Here is a 26,657-nt window from a genome sequence, read left to right on the forward strand (position 1 = left end):
ATTAAAAATGCAGCCAAAAGTGCTCTTTTTACCCTTCAACACCTCAAACAAATTAAACCTTTTATCCCAGCTGATGACTTCAAAATCGTTATACAATCACTTGTTCTTTCCAAGATTGACTATGGCAATGCCACACTTGCTGGAACCCCTAAAGTCCACCTTACTCCGATCAAATCTGTTCTCAACCTTGCCGCCAGACTTATTTCTGTCTGTAAAAAATTTGACCATATCTCCCCTGTCCTCAAAAACCTAAACTGGCTTCCAGTTGAAGGACGATCCACATATAAGATTGCCTGTATCACGCACAAAGCTCTTCACCAAAAAACCCTTCTTCCCTTTCAAGCAAACTTCAAAAAGCAGGATGCTCTAGGTCCTTGAGGAGTACTAACTCCCTTATGCTGATCCCTCCTGAACTAAAACGTAAAAAGACCCAGTCTCGTGCATTCTCTGGTACTGCTCCGATGATTTGGAATTCTCTTCCCAAAGACTTTCGATGCAACCCGTCTTAAAAAAAAAAGACTCAAAGTACTTCTCCTCAACAAACACTGGGGTTCCTAATGTTTTTGACTCCGACCCCGCTCATTAACGCCCCACTATGATTCACTTTTTACCCACCCCCTCTACCTCCTTCCATTCTCTCACTCCCCTCCTCTACACCCCCTTCACTCCCTAATATCAACTCCCTTTTACCCCTCTTATTATCCGATTGTTTCTCTGCCCCCCTCTGGCATTTAACTCCATGTTATACCTTTTTGTGAATTTTTCTGCACATTTGTAAATTGTTGATTATTTCTTAATATGTTTACCTACCTTGTAAAGCGCTCTGATACTCTTGGGTCCAGAAGCGCTATATAAAACTTCGTAAATAAATAACCTGCGTTTCATCCTGGCCCTGCCGTCTCAGACGATGATACACCCAGGTGTCTTTAAGACTGGTAACGTAGCGCCAACTACACCCGTTGCAAGGTGCTTTATATGGATGGCAGGGGAAAACAGTTGAGAGAAAGATTGATACAGCTCCCGCGTTTTCCATTTCCACGCATGAGTAGCACGTCCGATCATTTTCTTCAAATTCTAGGGTTCCTGGTTTTACAATGGGTTACACGGGACTACAAATCCCAGCATGCATCTACAAGTCTGTACTGGAGAAGCAACTGAGGCATGGAGCTCGACAACTTGAGAGCGTTGAAAGATTGGTGTCAAAACTTGCATTCAGGCAGATACCAGCCTAAGTTCACTTATTTGTTGAAGGGTTTTGTCAAGAGCCATGCGTCAACTTACAGCGACTTCGTAGCGCTTGAATATCTATGCACGAAGGTCATGAGTAGTGAGAGCCCAGCCTCTGACTGCCCCCACCCACCACCATCATGGCATCATCACCTCCCTCGAAGCTCAACACTTCCGCTTCGAGGAGTCCTTGGTTTCGATCGGCCATCCCCTCTGGGTTCGGTGGATTCTAGAGTCTGGGACACCAGATCACCAGGGATCTTCCGCCTGAACCCTTGGCTTCTTTGAGAGCTCACTCGAGTTTCCTGCGTATGAGTACCTCAATCAGGGAAGATGTTATCTTTGAATTCTGGGAGGTGTAGTCTTACCTGTATCATTGTAAATTCTGGATTATAAATATCAGAATGCAAACAAGCATTTGCAATGCAACAGGTCTCACATTTACACAAGTTTGAGCTATTGGCATTGTAAATAACAATGCCTTTTATTTATGTTTTTGTTTTTGAAACATAAATAAAAGGCGTTGTCATTTACAATGCCAACAGCTTAAGCTCGTTGTTATGAGACACTACCATGATGTGGCCGCCGCTGTCTTTAGTTATTACTCGTTATGTAACACCACAGATCTGGTTTACGGGCATCTTTTAGCGCTGTACATTAACTTAAAAGTAACGTTTTTCATGAACCTGCTCAAAGTCATGTGGTAAACTGAGACTTCCAAAGCAGGTTTTATGCGCAAAGCTTAGGCGCTATAATCTGTGTCAGACGGTAAAACAGAGAGAAGCCCAGAGGCCGGGGTTTGGCACGAGCCGAGTCGGACAAAAACACAAACCTGGCTCTGGAGTGCACAAAAAGAAAACCTATGCACACTACTAGAAGCAGGGCCGGCGTTAACACTGGTGGCGCCCGGTGCACAAATATCTGTTGGCAGCCCCCCCAACAACCACCTCTGCCACGGATTCCCTCACTAGCACCCTTTAACAGTGCCCCTCAAGTCTCCATAACCAGGGTCTCTCAGATTCATTTAGTTTTATAGCACCACTCATACAAGTGTAAGGTGTCGGAGCACAAACATTGCACAGAGACAATCATATGTGTATAAATCAGTGTATAGGAAATGTTACATCAGACAGGACTACAAGGTATAGGAGTGACATATCATCTACACTAGTAGGTAATAAAGGTCAAGAGTCCTTTTTCTGGAAAAGCACAAATTCAGAATTTAAAACGTAACATCATTGTAAGGGGTTCTCTTTAGTAATAAGAATTGTTTTCTTCCCAATTTAACCCTTTTCGCAAGATTAGGATGATGAAAGACTGGGCAAAAAAACATATAGTTCTAACATATTCCTTGCAGTTTGCATACAGCTCTTTGATGACGGTTACTAGCTCTATGTTCTATATTAGGATTTTGACTTCTAAATGAAAAGTTACAAAAGGAGCTTTCTTACAGAAGCAGTAACCCACTGACCTATTTACATTACTTTGTTGTATGCATAGTACACGTTCTTAGCAGCAGGCATTTTAACCCTCTGTGCTACCTTAGGATGAGTCAAAACTTCCACTAGACAAACGTGCGGTCTCTTTCCAGTAAGACGATTAATCACCTGAGTTATCTTGACATTTTAATTGATACCTGGAAATTGCTGGAGGCCAGGATCGAGGCAGCATGTGCTTTTAAAATGATAATATACTTGTAAAAATGACGCCCCACCCCAAGTCAGTGCCCAGTGCAGTCGCACCGATCGCACCACCCTAGAGTCGGACTTGACTGGAAGGATTCTTGTAGCATGGGCGGCTGCCAGGGCAGGAACAAAACAAACTCGAGGCGGGACAAATGTCTATTATTTACTATTTACCAAGGAAAGGAATGGACTGTTTAAGGGCAGACCAAGCAGCCAATTAAAAAGTGCTGGGCATGTTCAGTGCCCACAGAAGGATTACATCATACCTCGCAGCGCAGCGCATGCATGCTGCCTCTAAGCTCGACCTAACAAGGAAGGTATTGTATTTGTATGTCTCATTAGGACCTGAATCATCACCTACTGTTGAAACTCTTAGATGATACCTTTTCAGGTCCCCACCCTTCTTCGAATTTGGACTCTTAAATTGCTGCTGACTGGTTCCGGCTAACTTAAATACTACACAATGGGATTAGTTTATAACTGTCCGTTGGTGGTCATGTCTGAAGGAGGTAAACATCCGTTCCCTTCGTCTCATAGGAAACTTGCGAGTGGCATGCCCTCTTGTCGCTGTGCATTTTCTGCCAGTTTTTGCTCTAGTTCTCGCTTATAGGAGGAGCGTTATTGCTCGGAGTGTCTTTCTGGCTTAATGTTTGTGAGATGTGTGTAGTTCATCTGTTGGTTGTACCAGAGTTTAAGTGGGTGCTAGGTCTCTTCGTCCTATAGAGGGCTGTCAAAAGGCATTTGGGGTGGCTTCGTTTATAAATACTGGGTTTTACACATAGGGGGGCACAGATCAGAAAGAGATGCATGGGTACACAAACAGTGGCACCACGGTGAAGAGATATGTGTAGGGCACAGAGGTGACATAGAGAACAAGTAGTTCTTTTGTCCGATTTAGTGTAATGTCTTGCTGAATGACGAACTCGGGCATTATTTCAATGTTAGGTGTACACGCTTCATCGAGGTGCATTTAGCCAGCGGTACCTGCATCACAGCACTTTCTTGTCTAACTTTTAGCCATGCTACACAGCAGCCGCGCTGCTCTGCATCATGAGTAAAAGACATTGGCAAAGCTGACCCCTCTGGCTTAGCCAAGAGGTATTGACTTTGTCAATGCTTGTTCTTTAATGTGTGCCACAGTGTAAGTGGTAAAATGTGAGGAGGTGGTAGTGTGCAGCAGCGTGCCCTACAGAATTGCACGAAGTCCTGAACTGAGGGCTATGACTGACAGACACATGGTCATTCCCCGCAGCATGCTGTAAACATGCACTGCATTGTGCAGTGAGGCTGAAGCCACTGCCCCTCCCCCCCCCCCCCCCCCCCCCCCAGTCCCCACTGCTCTCTCCTCTTCTGCCAGGACTGCCCCAGTCCTGGCATGAAAGGGGGCAGCCAGGCAATTTTAGCACCCCCCTAATCTCACGTTTACGACGTTATTCCGGTGTATGGTGGACGAAGGAACTCTCCGTTGTCAAAATGAGAACTTTTAAATTAGCCCACATACTAATATACTTTTGCTTTGTGTGAGTCAGCTAAAGGTGCGTTTCCACTTTTATTCTGAGGGCTGTCTGGCTTTCTATGCTGCCTTAGACTAAAAGCTACTTAATTTGGCATGAAAAGCGGAATTTAATACAAACTGGGGAGGGAAGGGGCATTTCAATTACACAGCCGTATGGCAATGCATTTAGAGGGCAACAAAAATATAGTTGATTAGAAAATAATTTTAGGAGCGACTTACTGAGATGTATACAAAAAAATATTAAATTTGTAAGAAAAAGGTTTTGCTTCCTACGGAGTTTATGGCAAGGATCCTCTTTTTTCCATACCAACAACAAACATAACTTGGAAGTCTATCCTGCATTGCAGAAAGCATTGCACTTAGCACATTAACTAAGCGCTTTGCATTTACTTTTCTCTATTTTTAGGTCTCGACTATTCTATCCTGCAGGGATAAATAGACGAGAGTATAGAAGTGGAAACAAACTCTCTGACCAAGCGGATTCCTCCCAATGCATGTGAAGTATTGAAGCGTGACGCTTCGCCAGCGCGCGCTTGGCCTTACTCTCACCCCATATGTTCGTTCCCTCCCACTCGCTCGCCTGCTCCCCCGCCCCCCCACCCCATCTGCCTCTCACACCACCATGCTCCTTCCCTCCCACTCGCTCACTCCCCTGCCACACCAGCCATGTCGCAAACCAGTCTGTGCCTCGCAGCAATAGATATAGTTTTATCCTTTATTTTTATTCATTTATTTTTATCCCTTTTTACCTTTTTTTACCTTTTGGGTTGTTATATCATCTTACACAAACATATCAGCCTTCAGCCATAACCAGACACTCCAATATGGTGTCCGCATTACGGCGACAATAGTCCTTTCACTCTTCATTATGCAAACACTGGTCACTTCCGCATTTAAATGCCCGCAGGGTACACCACGGTTTACCCACACTGTGATGATCTTCAGAGCGTGCATCCGGCAGCAGGAAGACCACAGAGATGTTATCGGCGTAAATATTCACTACCGACACAAGTAAGTGCATGCGGGGAAAGATAGCGGTACGAGCTAGCTTCCGATCGTCTCTAACTTTAACTTATTTTGGCCGTTAGACCACCGGCAATAATAACACGAGCCCTTAGCATGCACCGTTCTAATTATTAAGACGATTGCGGAACCCGGTATGATCAACCTATATATTACCCAAATGAACACCTCAAGTGCGCCTCAATCACCTCGTGATCGATATTATTCACAGTTTAGTTTATTCTGTTTCGTCACCAGGCTGCCTACCCCCTCGCCCCTCGCTCGCCAATGTCCCTCCCACCCTTCATTTGATGTCTGCCGCGAGTTCTTACAGGCTAATGACCCTCCACCATTTCAGAGCGCGCATCGCTTGTTTAATGGGGTCCCTCAAACTCGCTCGCTCCCCTGCTCCCCCCACCAGACTTAAAAGGAAGCCTCGCACACCAACATTTGTCTCTCTTACACCACCAGACATCAAAGGCTGCTGCTCCCCCGCCCACCCCCCCATTCCCCCTCCACAGCAATGCCGAGAGCTTGTTTGAATTTCCCACTTTCCTCCAGCCCAGCTACAGAAACTGAAAACTCTTGCTGCTAACCCCACCCAATTACCCTTTTGTTTCTTGTTTTAAAACCTCAGTGAGCGTGCGCCAAGGCACCAGTCCCCAGCTGACATCAGCAAGTGGTCTGGTCACTTCCTACTCGCTTTCAGTCCTCGCTCATGCACAGTGCCTGAGGGGTGTCCCCCCACCCCAAGAACCCCGGGGTCTGCCAGGGCTAATGTTACGCCTTTGACAGAGCTTAGAATTGTAATTGAATTTATATAGCGCTTACTACCCCAGACAAGGCGTTGAAGCGCTTTTTCTACACTGACCCCTTTTATTACTTTTCTACACACCGTCTTCTCGCTTGAGCTTAAAAAATTGCCGAGGTGCTCAGTTGTATTTCCTAAAATTGCCGAGGTGCTCAGAGTTGTATTTCCTTGCAAAAAAATGTAAAGTTGTCTTTCACAAATGTGCTCATCCCTTTTAATCACTGGTGCCAGAATCACATAAGTATTTTGGGTCACATGCCCGAACTTTGAATACCACCGAAGAATTTGCAGGTAGGACTGGAGTGCATCAGGTGTACCCACTTTTGAATGTAAGCAGTTTTTTTCATGCTTTTTGTTGTTTCTAAATTACTGCCCCAGCCGCTCTGTACACACGCTACTCTTTGCTCCCTGCCGCTTCTAATCAGTGAGCGTGCGCCAATGCACCACTCCCCAGCTGACATCAGAGAGTGGTCTGGTCACTCCCTCCCCGATTTCAGTCCTCGCCCGTTCACTGTGCCTGAGGGGTGTCCCCCCACCCCCAGAACCGCGGGATCTGCCCGGGCTAATGTTAAGACTTTGACAGAGCTTAGAATTGTAATTGCATTTATATAGCGCTTACTACCCCTGATGAGGCGTTGAAGCGCTTTTTCGACACTGACCCCTTTTATTACTTTTCTACACACCGCCTTCTCACTTGAGCTTCAAAAATTGCAGAGGTGCTCAGAGTTGTATTACCTTGCAAAAAATGTAAAGTTGTCTTTCACATATGTGCTCATCCCTTTTAATCACGAGCGCCAGAATCACATAAGTATTGTGGGTCACATGCCCGAACTTTGAATACCACCAAAGAATTTTCAGGTAGGACGGGAGTGCATCAGGTGTACCCACTTTTGAATGTAAGCAATTTTTTTCATGCTTTTTGTCATTTCCAAATTACTGCCCCAGCCGCTCTGTATACACGCTACTCTTTGCCGCTTCTAATCACCAGTTGTCCGCATACTACTTTCCCAAATTCCAACAAAGGAGCAGAATGAGACAGCCTTCTTTTAGGAGGGTTCCCTGAGAAGGGGGTCTTCCCCCAATAGTTTTTTAATGGGGTCGAATTATGGATTTTATAGCACAGTGGTCAAATACATTTGCTAAAAAGACATAGGCCCTGAAAGGGCCATCATGAAATATATACCTCCAAAGAAGCCAGACCCGCCCAAGAACAAGTCACCATTTCATCAAAATTTGCCATGGGCTAACTTCATATGTTTGGAAATATTTAAAGTGTGCCATGTACAGATTTTTCCATGGGTTTGTGACAGGTCAAACATTCTCACATATGCCAAGGTTTGCATTTTGTAATGCATAATCCCCAGTATGCCGTTTGCCCCTTTAAATCAAAAATATAAATCAATATGGCATAGCTAGAATTTTTCTATGGATACATCCCCTCGCCCCCAACAGTACTTTTGGTGCCCTCATATGTTAAAATGATCCTGAAGTTCGCCAGGGCCAGCATTTTGACATAGGCGCTCTATAATGTGGATGTACTCTCTTGTGCCAAATATTACCTCCTGTATGTCAGCAACTGTATTTTCATTTGGGAGGCCCCATATGTCAAGAGCTACGGCATAAATTCAACAAGCATTTTCAATGCAATAGGTCTCACATTTCTGAGAGTTTGAGCTATTGGCATTGTAAACGACAAGGCCTTTTATTTATGTATTTTGAAAGCCTGCAAGTGCATGTAAATATGCACTTTGTACTTGTCGTCCTTGCTTACGAAATGCACGGCTGGCAGTAAAACAGGCACAGTTACTGACAGCCTTGTTGTGTATGCATGTGAATTGCCACTTGTGTACCCAAATGTAAATCTTGATTGTATTTATCATCTACACACATTATAGTGCACAAATATAGCGTTTGTAGCCATGAGTGTGTCTATATTATGTGACATCTTCACTAAACTGTTTAAGTTAGGCACTTTTACATTGTGTTCCAAGCCAAGCAGGATTTATGTTTGATTGGAAAATGCCTTTTGTTGAACACCTGACTTGCTTCTTGTTACAGTCCTTCATTAGTTTTGGTAAAAATATTCAGTTGCCCACCCAATTCTTTTGAAACTGTTGATGGGATTGTTGAAAAAAGGCCAAAACTATAAGCTGTCAAATTTGCCTCTTCACGTGGAACTTTGATTGAAAATGTAATTATGAATTCTTGAACGCTAGCTCCAGAGTATTTCACTTATTTCTCGAATCCTGATATTCTGGGCTTCTACTGGCACAACCCGCAAGAATACTACATCTTTGGCTGCTAATGACAAAGATATTTCATACTTGCATCTAGTTATGCATTGAGATTTGCGATGACGTGTTAGAGTACTTTACATCTTCTCTGCCCAGTGGTATCTGTACTGAGGTACAGATGTTTACAACCCTTGGGCACCTTTCCTTTCAGCGTGTAATGTGGCCTTGTGCAGTGGGATGGTGTCTGAGGAGCGGATTAGAGAGGACATTGTAGTGAAGTACTCTTCTGTTGGGACTCTACAAGGTAATGGACCTCTGCACCCCTGCCATAAGTGTCCCAGCTGCAGTTATATCTGAAAACTTGGTACAGGTCAAGGGTGAACATGGATCATTCTTGTGCGCCATGAATTGTCTGTCTCACAGATTGTGGTTTTGTTAGACTAGGAGTGTGTTCAGAGCAATAGCCTGGTAGTTTGTATAGCGCTTACTACCCCATACGAGGTGTCGAAGCGCTTAACATGAGCGCTGTGGTGGCAATATACCGTTTTTATGGTGTCGCTTGTTAGCGCAGATGTCTCCAGGCAATTATATGAGCACCACAAGAGAGGTGATCTGGCTCTACCCACATGTTGGGAGCCAGGAGTACATGTTTTGGTTGGGCAGAAGTTGTGGGCTTCACCAAAAAGTGCTTGCCCTCCACCCAGCTGTGATCATATTATTTATGCAGCTGCCTGAGCTTGATCGTTTACATGTTGTTCTCTGGCAGCAGCAGAGATGCAAGGAGGGTCGTCATTAACCTAAATTAATTACTAGGTCTTCCTTGACAGTGCAACTGTCATCTGACCATTTTACCTACACCAATATTACTCTACAGTTCTTTGCTTCAGCACAAATACATATCCATTACAATGCTGTCTACTTGTAATGCTTCACATCACTATACAGCATTCAGCCAGACCTATTTGCATTGCCAATGCTTGTTGTGACAAGTAAACCATAATCTTCACAAAAGTTGTTCACAAAAGTTTAAGCTATTGCCATTATAAATTACAATAACTTTTATTTAAGTATTAATTATTTAAAAAATTGAAAGCCATTGTCATTTGTGATATCAAAGGTTCAAAGGTTCAAAATAAGCTTTATTCGATATTCCAAAAGAAGTATCATATAAGCATACATAACAATAGTTTAAAAAACAAGAAATGTCAGTAATTTTTATAAATAATAAAAGAAATTTTTCGCACAATCACAAAAAAAGAAAAAGAACAAATAAAACTTCGGTGTCACCTAGGTCATTAAAACATTATGCAGAATTCTAATAAAAGGAGAGCAGCATTTTTACATTGGCCCATGTGTTCTGGGTAACTGGGTGGATGGAATTCTCGGATAAAAATCATGTAAATCCCAGATAGGAATTGGGCCATCCCCCTCTTTATGCTTGCAGGATCGTAAATAGCGGGCTATTTTCCTATGCTTGAATTTAATTAGCACCAAGTCCCCTGGAATGTCTTTTGGCAAAGTGCCCAACCATCCCACCCTCCTAACGCTTAGGATCCCCCCATCTAGGTCGGGTGGCAGGGTTCTATTGGTCTGTAACCAAAACATAGCCTTGTGTAATAAATCTTGACGAGTTTCAAGTTTTCCGTGAGTTAGTGGTGGGATCCCAGAGACAACGGTCACATAAGGGGCGGCTTCAGGGGGTAAATTTATTCGTGGCATTCTAACAGGTTCAGGTTTAGCCTCGATGTGGTTTGTTTGTACAAGCGGTGTGGTTTGAGAATGCGCATTCCTGCAGGAAATCAATTTGGGTTTTTCCAGAACAGTGAGGGGAATAAGAGGGTCTGATAATACTGGTTTAGTTCCAGATGGAATGTGTGTTTTGATTATCAGTTCAATATTAGATATCCTGTCCCCCAGATCATTAATTTTTTCCACCAGTGGTGAAATTAGGGAGGTTAATAGATTCTCAAGCTGGGCCAATAAAGTTGGTTGAGGGGATGATGGGCAGTTTTCCATTTTTCCATGATCCATATCCACCGACACAGAGCTAAAGTTGGAGTGATGTTGAGAGGGACTGGAGCATAGTTTTGGAGTTTTGGCTCGGTTCCTGTTAACAGTGACATCATCGTTCTTTATCATGATGTTGAGCCCACCCGGGAGTGCTTTGATTGGAGATTGGGGTTTATTCGAGCAAAGAGGTGACATCTGCAGGGTGGCGTTAACATCGTCTGGATTGGTAGCTGTGCTTATGGGGGATGAAAAGTCAGGGATATATTTGGATCCACACATAGCATTAAGCTCCTCCCAGATAGACATGGTGTGATGCGAGTCTCCAAAGAAATGGTTTGATAGAAATAGTAAGGGGAATCACAGTACCTGTTTGAGTGAATTGGCAAGGGGGGTGGCCCGTCCCGTCCTCCTCGTGCCTCTGAGGGCCTCAGAGGGCCTGCCCTTTGCCCGGGCTTAGCCCCGGGCGCTGACCCGCGCGCGTCCCGCGACGCGGGATCGGTGAACGAGTGAAATAGGCTGAGGATGGTGGCGCGGCTTGCTCCCAGTCCAGGTGTGAGCCTAAAGGATCCTGGGACTTGGAGTCCGCCTTGGTGTTCCGGCATGACTACGACAAGCCCAGGTACACAAAATAATGCCCCAAACAATCCTCCTAGTTCCGCTGGTCTCCGTATGTCAGGGTAGGGCTTGGATCCGGCAGACAGCTTCTGATTTTTCCCCCCGGACCTCCACGCTGCGGCAATACATCTAAGTCACATAAATACAACACATATTACATTGCAAATGCTATAGGTGTCACATTTGCGAAAGTTATAACTATTGGCATTGTAAATGACAAAGCTATTAATTTCGCTATTTTTAAAAACAACACATCAATAAAATTATCATTTACAATACCAATAGCTCAAACTTTCTTAATGGAAGACCTATTGCATTGCAAATGCTTGTTTTGGAAAGTATTTGGTTGACTCACAGGTCCACCTGTCAAGCCTGTGTCTCGTCAGAGCTTGTGGATATTTTATCGGAGAATTAGGTATTTTGAACAGTGGATATCCCCTAGCATTAAAGCACAAGACCTGCTAAAAAGGTCAGCCATCCAGTGATTGTTAAAAGTCAGAAGTTAGAAAAGGATACGCCATGAAGTATGCTTCTGACTGACCCTGTAATTGACTGACCCTGTAATTATGAGCTTCCTCTTCGGAGAGTGAGCCACCAGACGCACTCTGTTACTCACGCCATACCATCACATCACATCACATAACATAACATACTATACAATAACAAACCATACTATTCCGAAATACAGAATAACAGGAATACCACTTTATGGCAACCAACAATATGCCATATCATACTATTCAATTAAATATCATACCATACCATAGTGTACCATAACAGCCCATACAATAGCATACAATGATGTTTACAGATGAAAAAGTCTCCCCTTCACTCGTGAGTTTGTTGCCATTCACAAACTCCAATCCGATCCGTCCCCTACTTTGAAATGGTCAGAAGTCACACTGGGGAAGTAGCAACTTTAAATAAAACGAGAAACAAGGTTGTACAACTAGTGTGTATTCTTACAAACAGTGTTGAGTGCTAACACTTTTAAATTGTACGTCTGACGGTACAATACAAAATCCACTTCACACCACACAATTCCACAACTAACAATTCTGATACAACCCACATCATTCCACTGTACACCATATACATCCACAACACATGGATAAAAGACATTGTCCTTTACAACGCCAATAGCTCTAACTCGAGTAAATGCGAGCCCCATCGCATTTCCAATGCTTGTTTTATTTGCAAGAAGGGAGAATCCCAATTTCACCCAGCACTAAAAAGAAACTGTACAGAATTCCTCATTTACAATAAGTGTTATGATCCTTGAGCCAGAGAACTATTGGACATGGCATACACTTCATAGCATGGTGATGTTGATAGATGCTAATGCTTTATTCCATATTGCATTGTATTTTGGAGAAAAATTGAAAATAGAAATTTCAGCGACGATAATATCTGCCTAATGTGTCTCTTGGATGAGGTGTTTTACTCTGCGAGCTGTATGACATCTTGGATACTCCTTTCTGGTGGGTTCATTTGACAAGTGGAGCACAGTGTTCTGTCGCTGCATGTACTGAAATGGTGTAGTCGACCAGATCTGGAATCGTTTGGCATTCAATGGAATATTCTGTCTCTTAGAAGAGAAGTGGGGCCTAATTCTCATTAGCAAAGGATATAGATTTGTTGTGACCCTGACTGGCACATTTATTGAACATTGTGTCACCAGAATTTGTGGAAGTGCTGAAAAGCATCATGACCAAGGTGGTGGCCTTACGAGCGTGAGTGTTGGAGGAAGTGCTATGACATGAAGGTATGCATCAAATGACCAATTTATTTAAATGTATATATAAAAAAAAACATTGTGACTGTGTGGTGAGAAATGTGCTTGGTGTTTTCATACAAGTGATACACATGTGAGACAATATGTGACCAAGAGTGTATAGCAAGTAAGGACACTGTCCATTTTAATCTTGCATACAATCAAATTGGGTTCGTAGAACTAATCAACAACATTCCAATCCTGCCAGCCAGCAGTGGCGGTCGGGTTTCGTGGTAAATTGGGTGTACATCTAGTGGCTGAATTGCAAAACAAAAAAAGTAAACTTGGAATTAATCTTGGCTTCCCCACTTTATCAAATTGAGTGACCCTGGGCAATTTATTTATTTAACTTTCCCTTCTTTTTCTTCATTATAATTAGGGCTCCCTGTTTTCTATTTTTGCAGATAAATACCGACAAACCCGTTTATTTTCCGGTCTGTGGTTATTTTTAAATGTGGATAAAAACAGAAATTAGGTTGTCTTTTGAGTGATCCTAATGCTGTCAGTCATGGCTGCCAAGCATATAACTATGCAGATGGGCAGGCACGGGTGTCGAGGAGGAGGGGTTTGGTGGTAAGTTGGGTGTACATCTAGTGACTGAATTGCACAATAAAAAAACAAAAGAAAACCTGGGATTAATCTTGGCTTCCCCCCCTTTAATCAAATTGTGTGAGCCTGGCCAATTTATTTATTTAACTTTCCCTTCTTTTTCTTCATTATAATTAGGGCTCCCGGTTTGCCATTTTTACTGATTTTTGCAGATAAATATAGACAGAAACCCATTTATTTTCCTGTCGGTATTAATTTTCAAATGTGGATGAAAACAGAAATTGGGTTGTCTTTTGAGTGATTCTAAATGCTGTCAGTCATGGCTGCCAAGTGTATAACTATGCAGATGGACAGGCAGGCGTGTTAAAAAAAAAAAAAAACCTTTAAAAAACCAAGGGATTTTAGTAAAGTTGCTTAAACAGCAGTAGATATGAACAAGGTTGATACTGATGTGCCTAGGTTTTCATATAAGTGCATTGATTTATTGTCTCTGGGTTTTCATATAATTGAAATCTCTCCGATATTTAAGTAGGAGTGAACATTTATCGGTTAAATACATGTAGAAATATACTGGTTTCAGCTCAATTTAACAAAATCCAAAACAAATATGGATAAATGCTGATAATATTAGCAAAAAATAAACATGGATAAATACAGATGGAAAAGTCAAAAACATTGATACCATAAAACCGGAAGCCCTAATTATAATCGGAGGACCTTGAAATACATGACTTAAGGATGTGTACTGTACAAAACATATTCCTGTCTTTGATTTAATAAAGTATAATGTTCATGCATAGCAATAAACCCGGCCATCCAAAGAGTGTACATAACTGGCTTGCTGCTTATTTTATTATTGGCATTTATTTATAAAGTTGTTCTAAATTCATGTTTGAAAACTAGCACTCTAAATAAAGAAATTTCATTGCAGTGAAATAATCTGATATATCAAAGTGAAACGGTTCTGCATATTAATAAAATACAATTTTGAAGAGATTATCATATTTTTGCATTTTTGCTGCAAGATGCCTTAAAGATGTTGCTAAATTTACAGACTCCCTAGTTATTTTGGGTCTTTAACATAAATTAACCTTTAAATAAATAATTGCCTGTTTATTTAAGATTTTTAGGTCGAGCCTGGGCAGGGCATGCGCTGCTCTGGGTCATGCTGTATTGGAGTATGGAATAGAAGCCCTGCACACGCTCCGCCCATATTTGAAATTGGATTGTGTCATTGTCCTTTGCATATGCTGGCTTCTGATTCATTAATAGGCTTGTTAGACCCTCCGTAGTACCACTTTGTCTTCATTTGAAACCTTCCATGAGGCCTGGTCCTTTTACTTCGGTTGTTACACAGTACGTCTTATTTAGTCTGTAAGCACTATTTTCTTTAATGAGTTTCTCCTACTACAGGCACGACATGCTTTCCTGCAACATTCAGCGTGTCATGTGTGCTTTCACTTTCCGAGCAGCTGGGACAATGTTGGCTACTTCTTTGAATAGGTCTCGCATTTACGAGAATATGAACTATTGGCATTGTACATGACCATGCCTTTTATTTATGTGTTAATGAGCAAAACCGATAAATAAAGGGCGTTGCCAGAGTTTAAGCTATTGGCATTGTAAATGACAAGTATGTGACCTATTGCATTGCAAATGCTTGTTTAAGATTGTGTTGAGTCGAGTAAACAGCAGGTCAGTGCTTATGTGGACCAGGGGGCTGCATGTAAGGGTAAGTAGAGCAGCATGCAGATCCCAGGCCGTTCTTTGAGTATCAATGCTTTAGACAAATAGAAAGATCATCATCGGGTCTCTAAGAATCCATGAGCCTGAGAAAAATAGAGGAAGGGCACTAATCAAATATTGAAAAATAGAGGAAGGGCACTAATCAAATATTACTGAAGCCACCAAAGGGTTCAATTCAGCTACACCTGTGCAATGATTGTATAGACTCACAAAGGCATCAAAAATTGCCTGTTTAGTTCGGACGGGGTCCAGGGGGCTCTGGTAATAAATTGATAATTTGATGTATTTGTACATTGATTGTGATATCTATGATCTTGGGACCACTGTTCTTTACGCATTAGCTTACCTAGGGTCCCAGATGACATTCTGGTTCTCTCTGATACTTCTAACCTGTGACAGGAAAGGGAGGCATCAATCCAAGTTAAACAAGATCTTGAGCAAAGCCTCGCCATCACAACTACAGTCGGGCGGGGGTGATTTCCTTGCTTTATTTGGGTGGACAGATTGTCTCGGCCCTGGAAAGATCCAGTGGCGAAGAGATCCACCAGACCATGAGCAGCGTAAACTAAGCATGACCTTCCCTTAACCTAAAATGGCACTGCCAACACTTGCTTGACTGGGCAAAGGTTCTTGACCTAGAGTGAGACTAAAACAGCTGAGCGTTGACAGTCAAGGCGATACCTGCATGTTGGACGTGTGTGGTTGCACATGACGTGGAGCAGCACTCCAACCATTTCACCAGTAACCATATTCATATCTATGATAATGATGCACGAATTGAAGTGTCCTCGCGATACTGCACAGTATTGCTTTGTGTGCTAGAACTAAAGCACGTTTTCTTTTATAAGTGAAAGCACTATTTGATTGGTATTGGAAGATGTAGTGAGTTCTGAGTCTCTGATCTGTCATGTATTTGCATTTTTCAACGTAACCATGCCCGATGAAACCTGGCAGGTAATGCCACAGGCCTACCCCTTTTAAGACCTTTGCTCTCTGAATATCTACATAATAGCAGGCCTAGTTGTGTTAGCACTTTTGACTTGAATCTTATTTATTTTTTGTTTTTGGCTGAATCGAAAGTTGGACAAACTCAATGCTACCTTGAACTCTGGAACCCTTACACCTTCTCCCAATCCCTTCTCTCTCTAATGCGAAAAGTCTTAGCATGTTATTTGGACAGTTTGAGTCAATGTAGAGAATCTAATAGAAAAAGACGTATTCTAAAGCAAGCTCTGTCCACGAGTAGTCTACATTGATTCCTCCACAACCCTCAGTTCACTGGTTGTTGGTGTTATCGTTTGTGGGAACTCTTTACATTGAGATATGGTCAGCCTGGCATGATCTGTGCTCGATTCCTCTCTGGTGCATTCTTTACATCACTTTACCACAGATGTTAGGTTTCATTGGGCGTTTCATACTTGATCAGACGGCTCATGTGTTGAAATTATATCTTGAAATCACTTCTCTTCACGTTCGTTTGCATAGCGTTATGGAGATATTAATTGATACACATTTAATCTCAATGGACACTGAATGTGGTTGGTGTTAACGTTTACCACGCGTCACTCACCACGCAAAGGTCTTTCCCACGCGTAAGCCTTCAACGACCGTCTTTACCACGCGAGTGGTATTCCTTCCTGTCGTCGTTCTGCAAGTACGATCTGCGTTGGCTTTGGGGGGCTGGGGGGAGGGGGGATTAAGGGGCTGGGGGGCTGGGGGGGGGACTGGGGGGAGGCTAGGGGGGGTTGGGGGGGTCTCCCCCCCCCCAAAAAAAAACCAAGCGGATATTAATAAATAAATAAGAAGAAAATTTCAAAAACGTAAAAAAAAACGCTCTACAATGCCTCAAAACGCTGAAGGAAAAGAGCACGTCATAATAGAAGTCCGTTATCAGTTTTGATAGACGTGTTTTGACGCTTGTTTCCGTGGTCGGTGGAAGAAAGGGCTGATGGTGAAAGACGTACAGGGGTAAGATATGAATCAAAACTTTGTAAATTAAACTATTAATTAAGCGCATTATAAAAAAAAAAAAAATATATTGTAAGGGAATCTTTATTATTTTTTAAAACATCGATCTTTTCCTTCGTACTGCATGTAGCCTATCAGTATCATTATGTAAATGTAAATGGGACGTCAGATGTTTCGTAACGTTATGATTGCGGAGTAAAAACATGCGTTGTCAAATGCTGCGTGCAAAAGACACATGCGAAGTAAAATTCGCGTGGTAAAGGCATGCGTGGAACTTGAAATCGTTGAATAATCATATATTCGTTGAAATGTTATCATTTCGATCCAAAGTAAGCTTCTAAAGCCCTATTCACAACTGGTGTGGTAATACAGGGTCAAGCTCCCGATTCCATATTCATAAACAAACACAAACTGTGCATCTGGGGGTTGTTTGTTCACCTGATTTTCGCTGGGTCAAACCTGGCACAATCTATGCAGAGAAATGCCACACGCTCTGTTTACGCATCTCGAGTGGGAAATGTCATGACCTGCTGTATATTTATTCCCCATTATGATTTTAATAAATCGGAATGGATTCCATATTTTGCACTTTGTACATGCCAAACCCTGAGCTAATTGGCATTTGAATTTGCGTCCAGGAGGCTGTGTTTTTTGCACGGCATTTATGCTCAGTGCTAATTCAGTGTAAACATACATTGAGCAGTACAAGACCTAATAGAAGTAGAATTTGTCTTTAATTTATTTAATTGTTTCAGGGCCTGTAAAATTCTGTGACGAGACTAGATCACATTATACAGCATGGGTGACTGAATTATGCTGCAAGAAAAAATAACCGTATCTCATTCAGTGGCACAATAAAAGAACAATTTCGAGAATTTGTGACATTTTAACAAATGTATGAATTGATGCAAAATGGATCTAATTTTCTAGAAAATATATACAAGAGCTTTACATATCCACATGTTATTCACCAATAGATTTGCATAGAAGCAGAATTACCCAGTTTCGTTGGCAATGTCTTCTGCACCTTTGAGTAGTAGATTGCGTAAAAAAATATATTTTTTGCATAATACAAAAGTTGAGGTACATATCTATTCTGTTCATGCTGCTACCCTTTAAAAAACCTCCGCCTAGAGCTCAGTGTGGGTCTTATCTGCTCACACCATGGGGCTTTTAGAAGCACACCTGCCTTCTACAACTAGCCCTGCAGAACAGTGTTATACATTAACTATTTATTATGAAACGATTCACTAAAAGACCATGCATTTCAAGACACCAGACCTATAAAACGCTTTGAAATGTTTCGAACTCTTATAAACTGCAGGGGCCCTCTTGAAAGATCTGTTCTTTGATGATCTTGTTAATATCAACATGGGTTTCATCCACTATTAAAAATACATTTCCATCGCAGAGATTGAGTCCTTTCCTTGTGGTTTGCTATATATTTGAATATGTATTGCCTTTTTACCTACTGCAGACAAAACAATCTACCCTCCATCCCCCAATTAATTGATTAGGATTGTGAATATCATAGTGGCAAAGTTCTTACCTCTGAATACAGCCTCCAACTATAAAGATGATTGGCTGAAATTTACAAGGCGTGAGGAACCAAATTGAATTTGTCATGCAGTGTCCTAAGCAACCTTTGATCCCTTTCACAATGAAAATGTTTTGTTGAAATCTACAAGATTTGAATCACATGGTAAATTATGTGGCAAGTGTAGCAAATTCCCTAATGGAATAGACAACACCGCAGGTGTGAAATCGCATTTCTCAGTTAGTGCTGGATTTTTCAGTGTAGATGATTTTTTTGGACTGTACTTTGAAGTATCGCTATCTTTGATGGCTTTTCATGATGAGACAAACCGATTGTATTCATCTTCACGGACACTTAAAATAACGTTGAAATGTCCACAAAGTTAGGGTACAAAAAGAAACGTTCAAGGATTAGTGGCTGTAACCAGATACCTAGCTACTCTTCGAAAGATAATGTTCATAGGCTTTGAAATGTTCTCTGAGTAAAATTTGTATGTATTTTTCTTTCCTACTAGGAACAACATTTAACTCTGGAACATGGTGAAGCGTTTCAATTAGTGTTTGCATCTCATTGTTAATATGGTGTTGATGACGTTAATTAGTAATATAATGTACAAGCTTGTCAGAATCTGCCCAGGTGTGGGCCACCCTCCTCAAACTAGACTGTAGGTTAGGTCAAGTGAAATGTAGGAAAAAGAGGCTAGAATTTGCGCATTTATATTTGGCACATACTATATATGGTAGACCATATATGTTTTCAGTGTTCTCCTCGTGCCACTTTATTTTATTTGAAATAACAGATTTGAGTACTGTATATTTATTTTCTAAATTATTTTGAAATTACAAAAAAGTGTTTGACTGAAGATTTATGGCACACTTTTTCCTCCTTAGAACCCTGGTTAAGAAATATTACCCCAAGCGTTCATCCAAAGATGAAGAACCGAGGTAAGAAACATTTGCTAATTTTCATACGCATGCAAATCTTGATCTCGTTCAGTGTATGTTGTTGATTCAAGTGATATGCCTACTCTTACTACATGTTTGACTGAGTAATTACTTTCAGAACTCCATAGTGTGCAAACATTCTTTACATATAAGTTTGGATACAACACTGGCCTAAATGAGTATGGTCAGTTCAGCTTGTTGTATGGAATATCACCATGGGTTCATTCCAAATCTTTGTGTTGTCAGACTTGTCAAGAATAAACGTTTACTCAGTTATGATCACGTTATCAACTTTTGGCAACAAAGATCAAACGCAAACAATGAACATTAATTTCATGTGTTAACTGCCTTACCCAGTCTTAGCGCGTAGGACATCTCCTTCATTATTTTTTTTACTCTATCAATAAAGACTTAATCCTGTGTTTCTTTCTAGCTGCTAAGTTTTTGCTGAGCATAATTGTTTTTTCAATATTTTGTGATGGTGAGCCCAGTGGGATATTTGCCTTATACTGCGTATGTTGTGGACTGGAGGGGAAAGATGGATGGATCACCACTTCTTGTTTTTAAAAAAAATTATTATTATAAAAAATCACACAATGCTTAGCCACCTACGCTGTTGGGTTTAGTTTCAAGCACACACTGTTATGTAGAAATAAAGGAGCTCAGTTCCTGGTTCTGCATTGCAGTTGGTAAAAGCTGTCTTGGCTAGAGAGAAGAGAACTACCACCCCACTGTCATACTTTTCAAACTACTGTTGCTTTATAACGATTGCTCATTCGTTCAGTTTACTCCTTTGTTACACAAGTCTTTCTCAAATGTATTTGTCACACTGAAGAAGGATCAGTGTAATGTTGATAGCCTCTTTACACAAATCTAACCACTTGCTATTCTCAGAAGTGCCTATAAACAATTCTGTCAGCCAAGGACTACTATACAAAGAAAATAAACAGCAATGTTCGAGGCATATGGGCTGCAGATGGTACATTTATGAATAGATCGCCATCTGGTGTTGGGCTCGGATGATTGCACTTTGTTTTTCTTCTGGAGAAGTCTTTGTCGTCATAGGTGACTCCTCCTCTCGGTGTTAGTGCGCATGGGCATCGGCTCCATCCTTAGATTGTTTTTTTCCGCCATCGGGTTCGGATGAGGATCGAAGCGCTCCGGACCGACTTCAACAAAGAAGGTTATAACCGGCGCGTATTCCTTTCCAAATCGACGGTATCGTTATCGAACGCGACTTCACTCCATACCGACGCGATTCGAAGGACGACGACTACGAGAAACTCGACGTAGTCCAGCCCGGGGTCCATGGAAAGGACTCCATTCAAAAAATGTCCAACGTGTGGTGCTAAGTTCCCACACAAGGACCTACACGAAGTGTGCAACCTCTGCTTGTCCCCTGAACACGAATCCAGGGACTGTGAGGCCTGTGCAGCGTTCTCGTCAAAGTCGACGATTAGAAACCGTCGAGCCCGAAGACACGAGGTATCGAGAATGCAGTCACAAGCAATCCCGGAGCTGTTCGAGGACCAGCAACCAGAAGAGGAGGAAGAAGAGGCCGACGAGGCGGGGTCAGAAGCGGACGAGTCCGACGTCGAGGAAATCGACGTCCAACAAACCGTGAGTGACGACGTCCCTTTACCGAAAAACAGACCCCGCACGGTGTCGACCCCGCCCTCGAGCCCGGTCAGACAACCGAAAAAAGTTTCCAACGCCCCGCCTTCGAGCCCGGCAACGAAACAGAAACCGAAACACTCGGTCCCCCATCATAGTGGTTCCGGTTCCGATAAACCAACCACATCGACACCGAAGCACCAGGTCAAGGAAAGCTCGAAGTCGAAGCAGTCCATGTCGACACCGAAGCACGCTTCGGCGCCGAAAACACCCTCGACACCGGGGACATCTTAGATACCGAAGAAGTCGGATCCGAACAAAACTTCGGCACCGAAAACACAAATGGACATTTCAAAGAAAAGACACCTTTCGGAACCGAAAACTGCGGTACCGACACAGGAACACGGAACGGACCCTAAACAAAAGACTTTGTTTATTGACCCAAAGACTGGCAAGGTAGTCACAGAGCTACCTAAAAAGAGGAAACATGAACATTTGGACGACAAGGCTCATCCAAAGAAGAGAACAATGGGGACGAATACAACTCCTCCCCCTTCTCCCAAACCTCACACACCATCTTCGCCTATTCCTCACAATAGGCCAGATATTCCTCCCACACGTCCATCTACACCTACAACAGATGGAGAAAGTGACACAGGGGAGGGGGGACACCCTGGGGATGATGAGGACACAATCCCAGAGGAGGCAGACCCATGGGAGGAGTATAATGTGGGATCAGGTAATGATACCGACCTTGAGTCATATCCCTCAAAACCTTCACCTCCTGATGACAATACTGGGTTTGCACAACTCATTACTAGAGCAGCAACATTTCATAAGGTAGACCTACATACAGAACCTCTAGTACAGGACTTCTTATTAGAGACACTACCTACTGCACAAAGAACATCAGGAACACTACCAATGCTAAAAGGCCTTCTCAGTCATACATCAGAGATATTCAAAGACCCAGTGAGGGCTAGGGTATTGAACCCAAGAATTGATAAAAAATATAGGGCAGCTCCAAAAGACCCAATATACATTAAGGGACAAATTCCTCTAGACTCACTAGTGGTCACAAACGCTCGCAAGAGAGCAAACTCTTTATCTACGGGAGAAGCGCCACCTCCTGACAAAGAGTCTAAACTAATAGATGCCTCTGGCAAGAGAGTAGCATCTCAAGCGGCAAACAGTTGGCGCATAGCTAATACGCAAGCACTACTTGCAAGGTATGACAGAGCGCATTATGATGAGTTAGAAACACTCATCAAACATCTCCCTAAAGAACATCAAAAGAGAGCTGATCAACTTATACAAGAAGGGAAGTTAATTACTAACACTTCAATAAAGTGCGCCCTAGACGCGGCAGAAACTGCGGCAAGGTCGACAAATACAAGCATCATGCTAAGGAGACATACATGGCTCAGAGTGTCAGGATTCAAACAAGAGGTACAAACCTCGTTACTTAATCAACCTTTTGATGGGAAAACACTTTTTGGCACAGGGACAGATGAGGCCCTAGAAAAAATGAAAAAGGATACAGAAACGGCTAAATCAATGGGAGCATTGCAGCAGCCGACACAAAGAGGTTCCTTTCGTAGATCCACCTATAGAGGAGGATCCAAAAGTACAGGTACAAACCAACAGCAAACCTCTTTTACACCTACATCACCCAGAGGTAATTCTAGAGGTGGATACAGGGGTAACAACAACAAGGGTAGAGGTCGCGGAAACAACAACAACCGCAACTCTCCAACCCCAAAACAGTGACTTCATAGAGCTTCCCCCAGACCATATAACACCGGTAGGGGGACGCCTATCACAGTTCCTACCTGTCTGGGAAAACATCACATCAGACAAGTGGGTAAGACAAATTATCCAACATGGTTATTGCCTAGAACTCACAGCTACCCCACCAAACATCCCCCCCCAAACAGCGTCCAATGAAACAAGATCACCTGACACTGTTAAAACAGGAAGTAATATCACTGCTAGAAAAGCATGCCATAGAGAAGGTTCCACAGCACCAACAGGGAACAGGAGTATACTCCCTATACTTCCTAATCCCCAAAAAGGACGGGTCTCTAAGGCCAATACTGGACCTAAGACCTCTCAACGCATACATAAATTCGGAACATTTCCACATGGTCACGCTCCAACAAGTACTTCCTTTACTGAAGAAAGGGGACTTTCTTTCTACACTGGATCTAAAAGACGCTTACTTTCATATCCCTATTCACAAAGCCCACAGGAAATACCTCAGGTTTGTGGTAGAAGGACAACATTATCAGTTCAAAGTCCTCCCATTTGGTGTCACGACGGCACCAAGGGTGTTCACAAAATGCCTGGCAGTGGTAGCAGCTCACCTAAGAAGACAACAAATTCATGTCTTCCCATACTTGGACGACTGGCTAATAAAAGCCAGGTCGCAAGAGGAGTGTCTGCAACACACACAAAAGACAATTCAGCTACTACACCAGCTAGGGTTCACGGTGAACTACACAAAGTCACACCTACAACCAAACAAAGTTCAACAATATCTGGGGGCTACCATAGACACAGAAAAAGCCAAAGTGTACCCCAACCCAATAAGAGTCCAAGCAATGCTTACAATCATTCAGAGATTTCAGCCACAACACTCACTAACAGCAAGAGTGTTCATGCAGCTACTAGGCATGATGTCATCCTGCATACTGCTAATACCATATGCAAAACTACAAATGCGTCCGCTACAAGAATGCTTAGCGACACAGTGGAATCAGGCTCAAGGACAGATTACGGATCTGGTGTTGGTAGACGACCGCACACACCGCTCTCTGAAGTGGTGGAACAGAACAAACATTACCAAGGGGCGGTCGTTCCTAGAGCCAATTCCACAGGTGACAATAACAGCAGACGCATCGCTCACCGGATGGGGAGCACATATGGACAAATACACAGTACAAGGAAGGTGGAGTGTGCAGGAAAAAACACTGCACATCAACTATCTAGAACTACTGGCAGTGTTTCTAGCATTGAAAGCCTTTCAGATACATGTTATCCACAAAGCAGTCTTGATCAGAACAGACAACATGACAGCAATGTATTATATTCAAAAACAGGGGGGGACGCACTCTCTCCAATTATCCAGACTAGCACAGGAGATTTGGAGATGGGCCATTCCTCAAAACATCTATCTGTTAGCCGAACACCTACCAGGAGTTCAAAACCAGATAGCAGACATCTTAAGCAGACAGTCGGAACAAATACACGAATGGGAACTGCACCAACAAATACTGCAGCCATTCTTCCAAAGATGGGGACAACCAGAGATAGACCTATTTGCCACTCATCAGAACGCAAAATGCCAAAGCTTCGCGTCCAGGTACCCACATCACCTGTCGCAGGGCAATGCGTTATGGATAAATTGGTCCAACAAATTTGCATACGCTTTTCCCCCTCTCCCACTAATCCCATTAGTGGTCAGGAAACTGCAACAACATTCAATGACCATGATACTAGTAGCACCCACGTGGGCAAGACAGCCGTGGTTCACCACGCTCCTGCAACTCTCACAAGTGCCACATCAAAAGCTACGAATTCTACCCATGCACCTTACACAGAACCATGGAGAGATAATGCACCCAGATCCAACTCAATTGAACTTAGCGATCTGGCTCCTGAAATCCTAGAATTTGGGTACTTAGATCTCCCCCCAAATTGCATGGAAATAATTAAACAAGCGAGACGTCCAACCACCAGAGCATGCTATGCAGCTAAGTGGAAGAGGTTTGCTATACACTGCACTAATAACAATATCAACCCTCTAGACGTATCAACAAGGGAGATTATTTGCTACTTGTTACACTTACAGCAATGTAATCTAGCGTACACATCTATCAGAGTACATCTAGCAGCTATAGCAGCATACCTACAAAACAGGCAGCGCATATCACTGTTCAGAGTACCAGCGATAAAAGCATTCATGGAAGGTCTTAAAAGAGTCATTCCACCAAGATTACCACCTTCCCCAGTCTGGAACCTCAACGTAGTACTCACCAGACTAATGGGGCCACCCTTCGAACCTATGCATAGGTGCGAAATACAATTCCTTACATGGAAGGTGGCATTCCTTATAGCCATTACCTCACTCAGAAGAGTAAGCGAGTTACAGGCATTAACAATACAAGAACCATTCCTACAGATACACCAGAATAAAGTGGTTCTTAGAACAAACCCAAAGTTCTTGCCTAAAGTAATTTCAGCATTCCACATCAATCAGCCAGTGGAATTACCAGTCTTCTTTCCAAAGCCACAGACGGTGGCAGAAAGGGCTCTACATACACTAGATGTTAAAAGAGCCATTTCATACTACATAGAAAGAACACAAGACTTCAGGAAAACTAAACAACTATTTGTAGCATTTTCCCCAACACATAAGGGCAATCCTATCTCTAAAGCAGGCATCGCAAGATGGATTGTAAGATGTATACAAATATGTTACATTAAAGCAAAGAGAACATTAACTGTTCCTCCTAGAGCTCATTCCACAAGAAAACTAGGAGCATCTATGGCATTCTTAGGGAACATTCCCCTAGATGACATATGTAGAGCAGCAACTTGGTCTACACCACATACATTCACAAAGCACTACAGTGTTGATGTACAGGCTGCACAACAAGCCAGAGTGGGCCAAGCTGTATTAAAAACTCTATTTCAGACAGTTGCGACAGACACTGGTGACCACCGCTAGGGAGGTAACTGCTGTACAATCTATTCATAAATGTACCATCTGCAGCCCATATGCCTCGAACGGAATATGCTACTTACCAGTATGCATCTGTTCTTGGCATAGAGGGCTGCAGAGTGGTACATGCCCTCCCTGCCTCCCCGGAAACCTGTGTCTGTCCCAACATTATCTTATTTAGATACATTTACATGGGCATATCTTTATGTACTACACTACACTACTCCATCTAACCCTACTATGGCAAAACAATCTAAGGATGGAGCCGATGCCCATGCGCACTAACACCGAGAGGAGGAGTCACCTATGACGACAAAGACTTCTCCAGAAGAAAAACAAAGTGCAATCATCCGAGCCCAACACCAGATGGCGATCTATTCATAAATGTACCACTCTGCAGCCCTCTATGCCAAGAACAGATGCATACTGGTAAGTAGCATATTCCTTTAGTGTGACCACAGTTTACAAAAAACTACACAGTCCAAACTATTGACCCATTACAGTAAAAATTATTCAAAGCAGGCATCTCTCTAAAGTATCCAACGCTGGGAATTAACATTTCTGAGCTCACAGGTATTTGCTGGATCCCTGAAGGAAATTGACCAGACTTTGATTAATATGCTCCTCATGGAGGCTGTTTTTTAGGGTTCGTGGCGTTAACCGCGCGAAGCGCGGTCTCGCCAGAGACTCTTTTGTTAG

The 26,657-nt window shown here is 42.7% G+C and overlaps 1 protein-coding gene across 2 annotated transcripts in view; it reads left to right on the top strand.

The window, feature by feature from the left end:
* Positions 1-26,657, top strand: part of FNBP1L (formin binding protein 1 like) — a 688,366-nt gene that overhangs the window by 258,604 nt on the left and 403,105 nt on the right. For both annotated transcript variants that reach the window (XM_078668213.1, XM_078668214.1), the window contains exon 3: positions 19,565-19,618. In XM_078668213.1, the coding sequence (XP_078524339.1) occupies positions 19,565-19,618 (54 nt within the window). The remainder of the gene's footprint in view (positions 1-19,564; positions 19,619-26,657) is intronic.

This window comes from Lissotriton helveticus, chromosome 1_2 (assembly GCF_964261635.1).
Source record: "Lissotriton helveticus chromosome 1_2, aLisHel1.1, whole genome shotgun sequence".
NCBI classification, from domain to species: domain Eukaryota; kingdom Metazoa; phylum Chordata; class Amphibia; order Caudata; family Salamandridae; genus Lissotriton; species Lissotriton helveticus.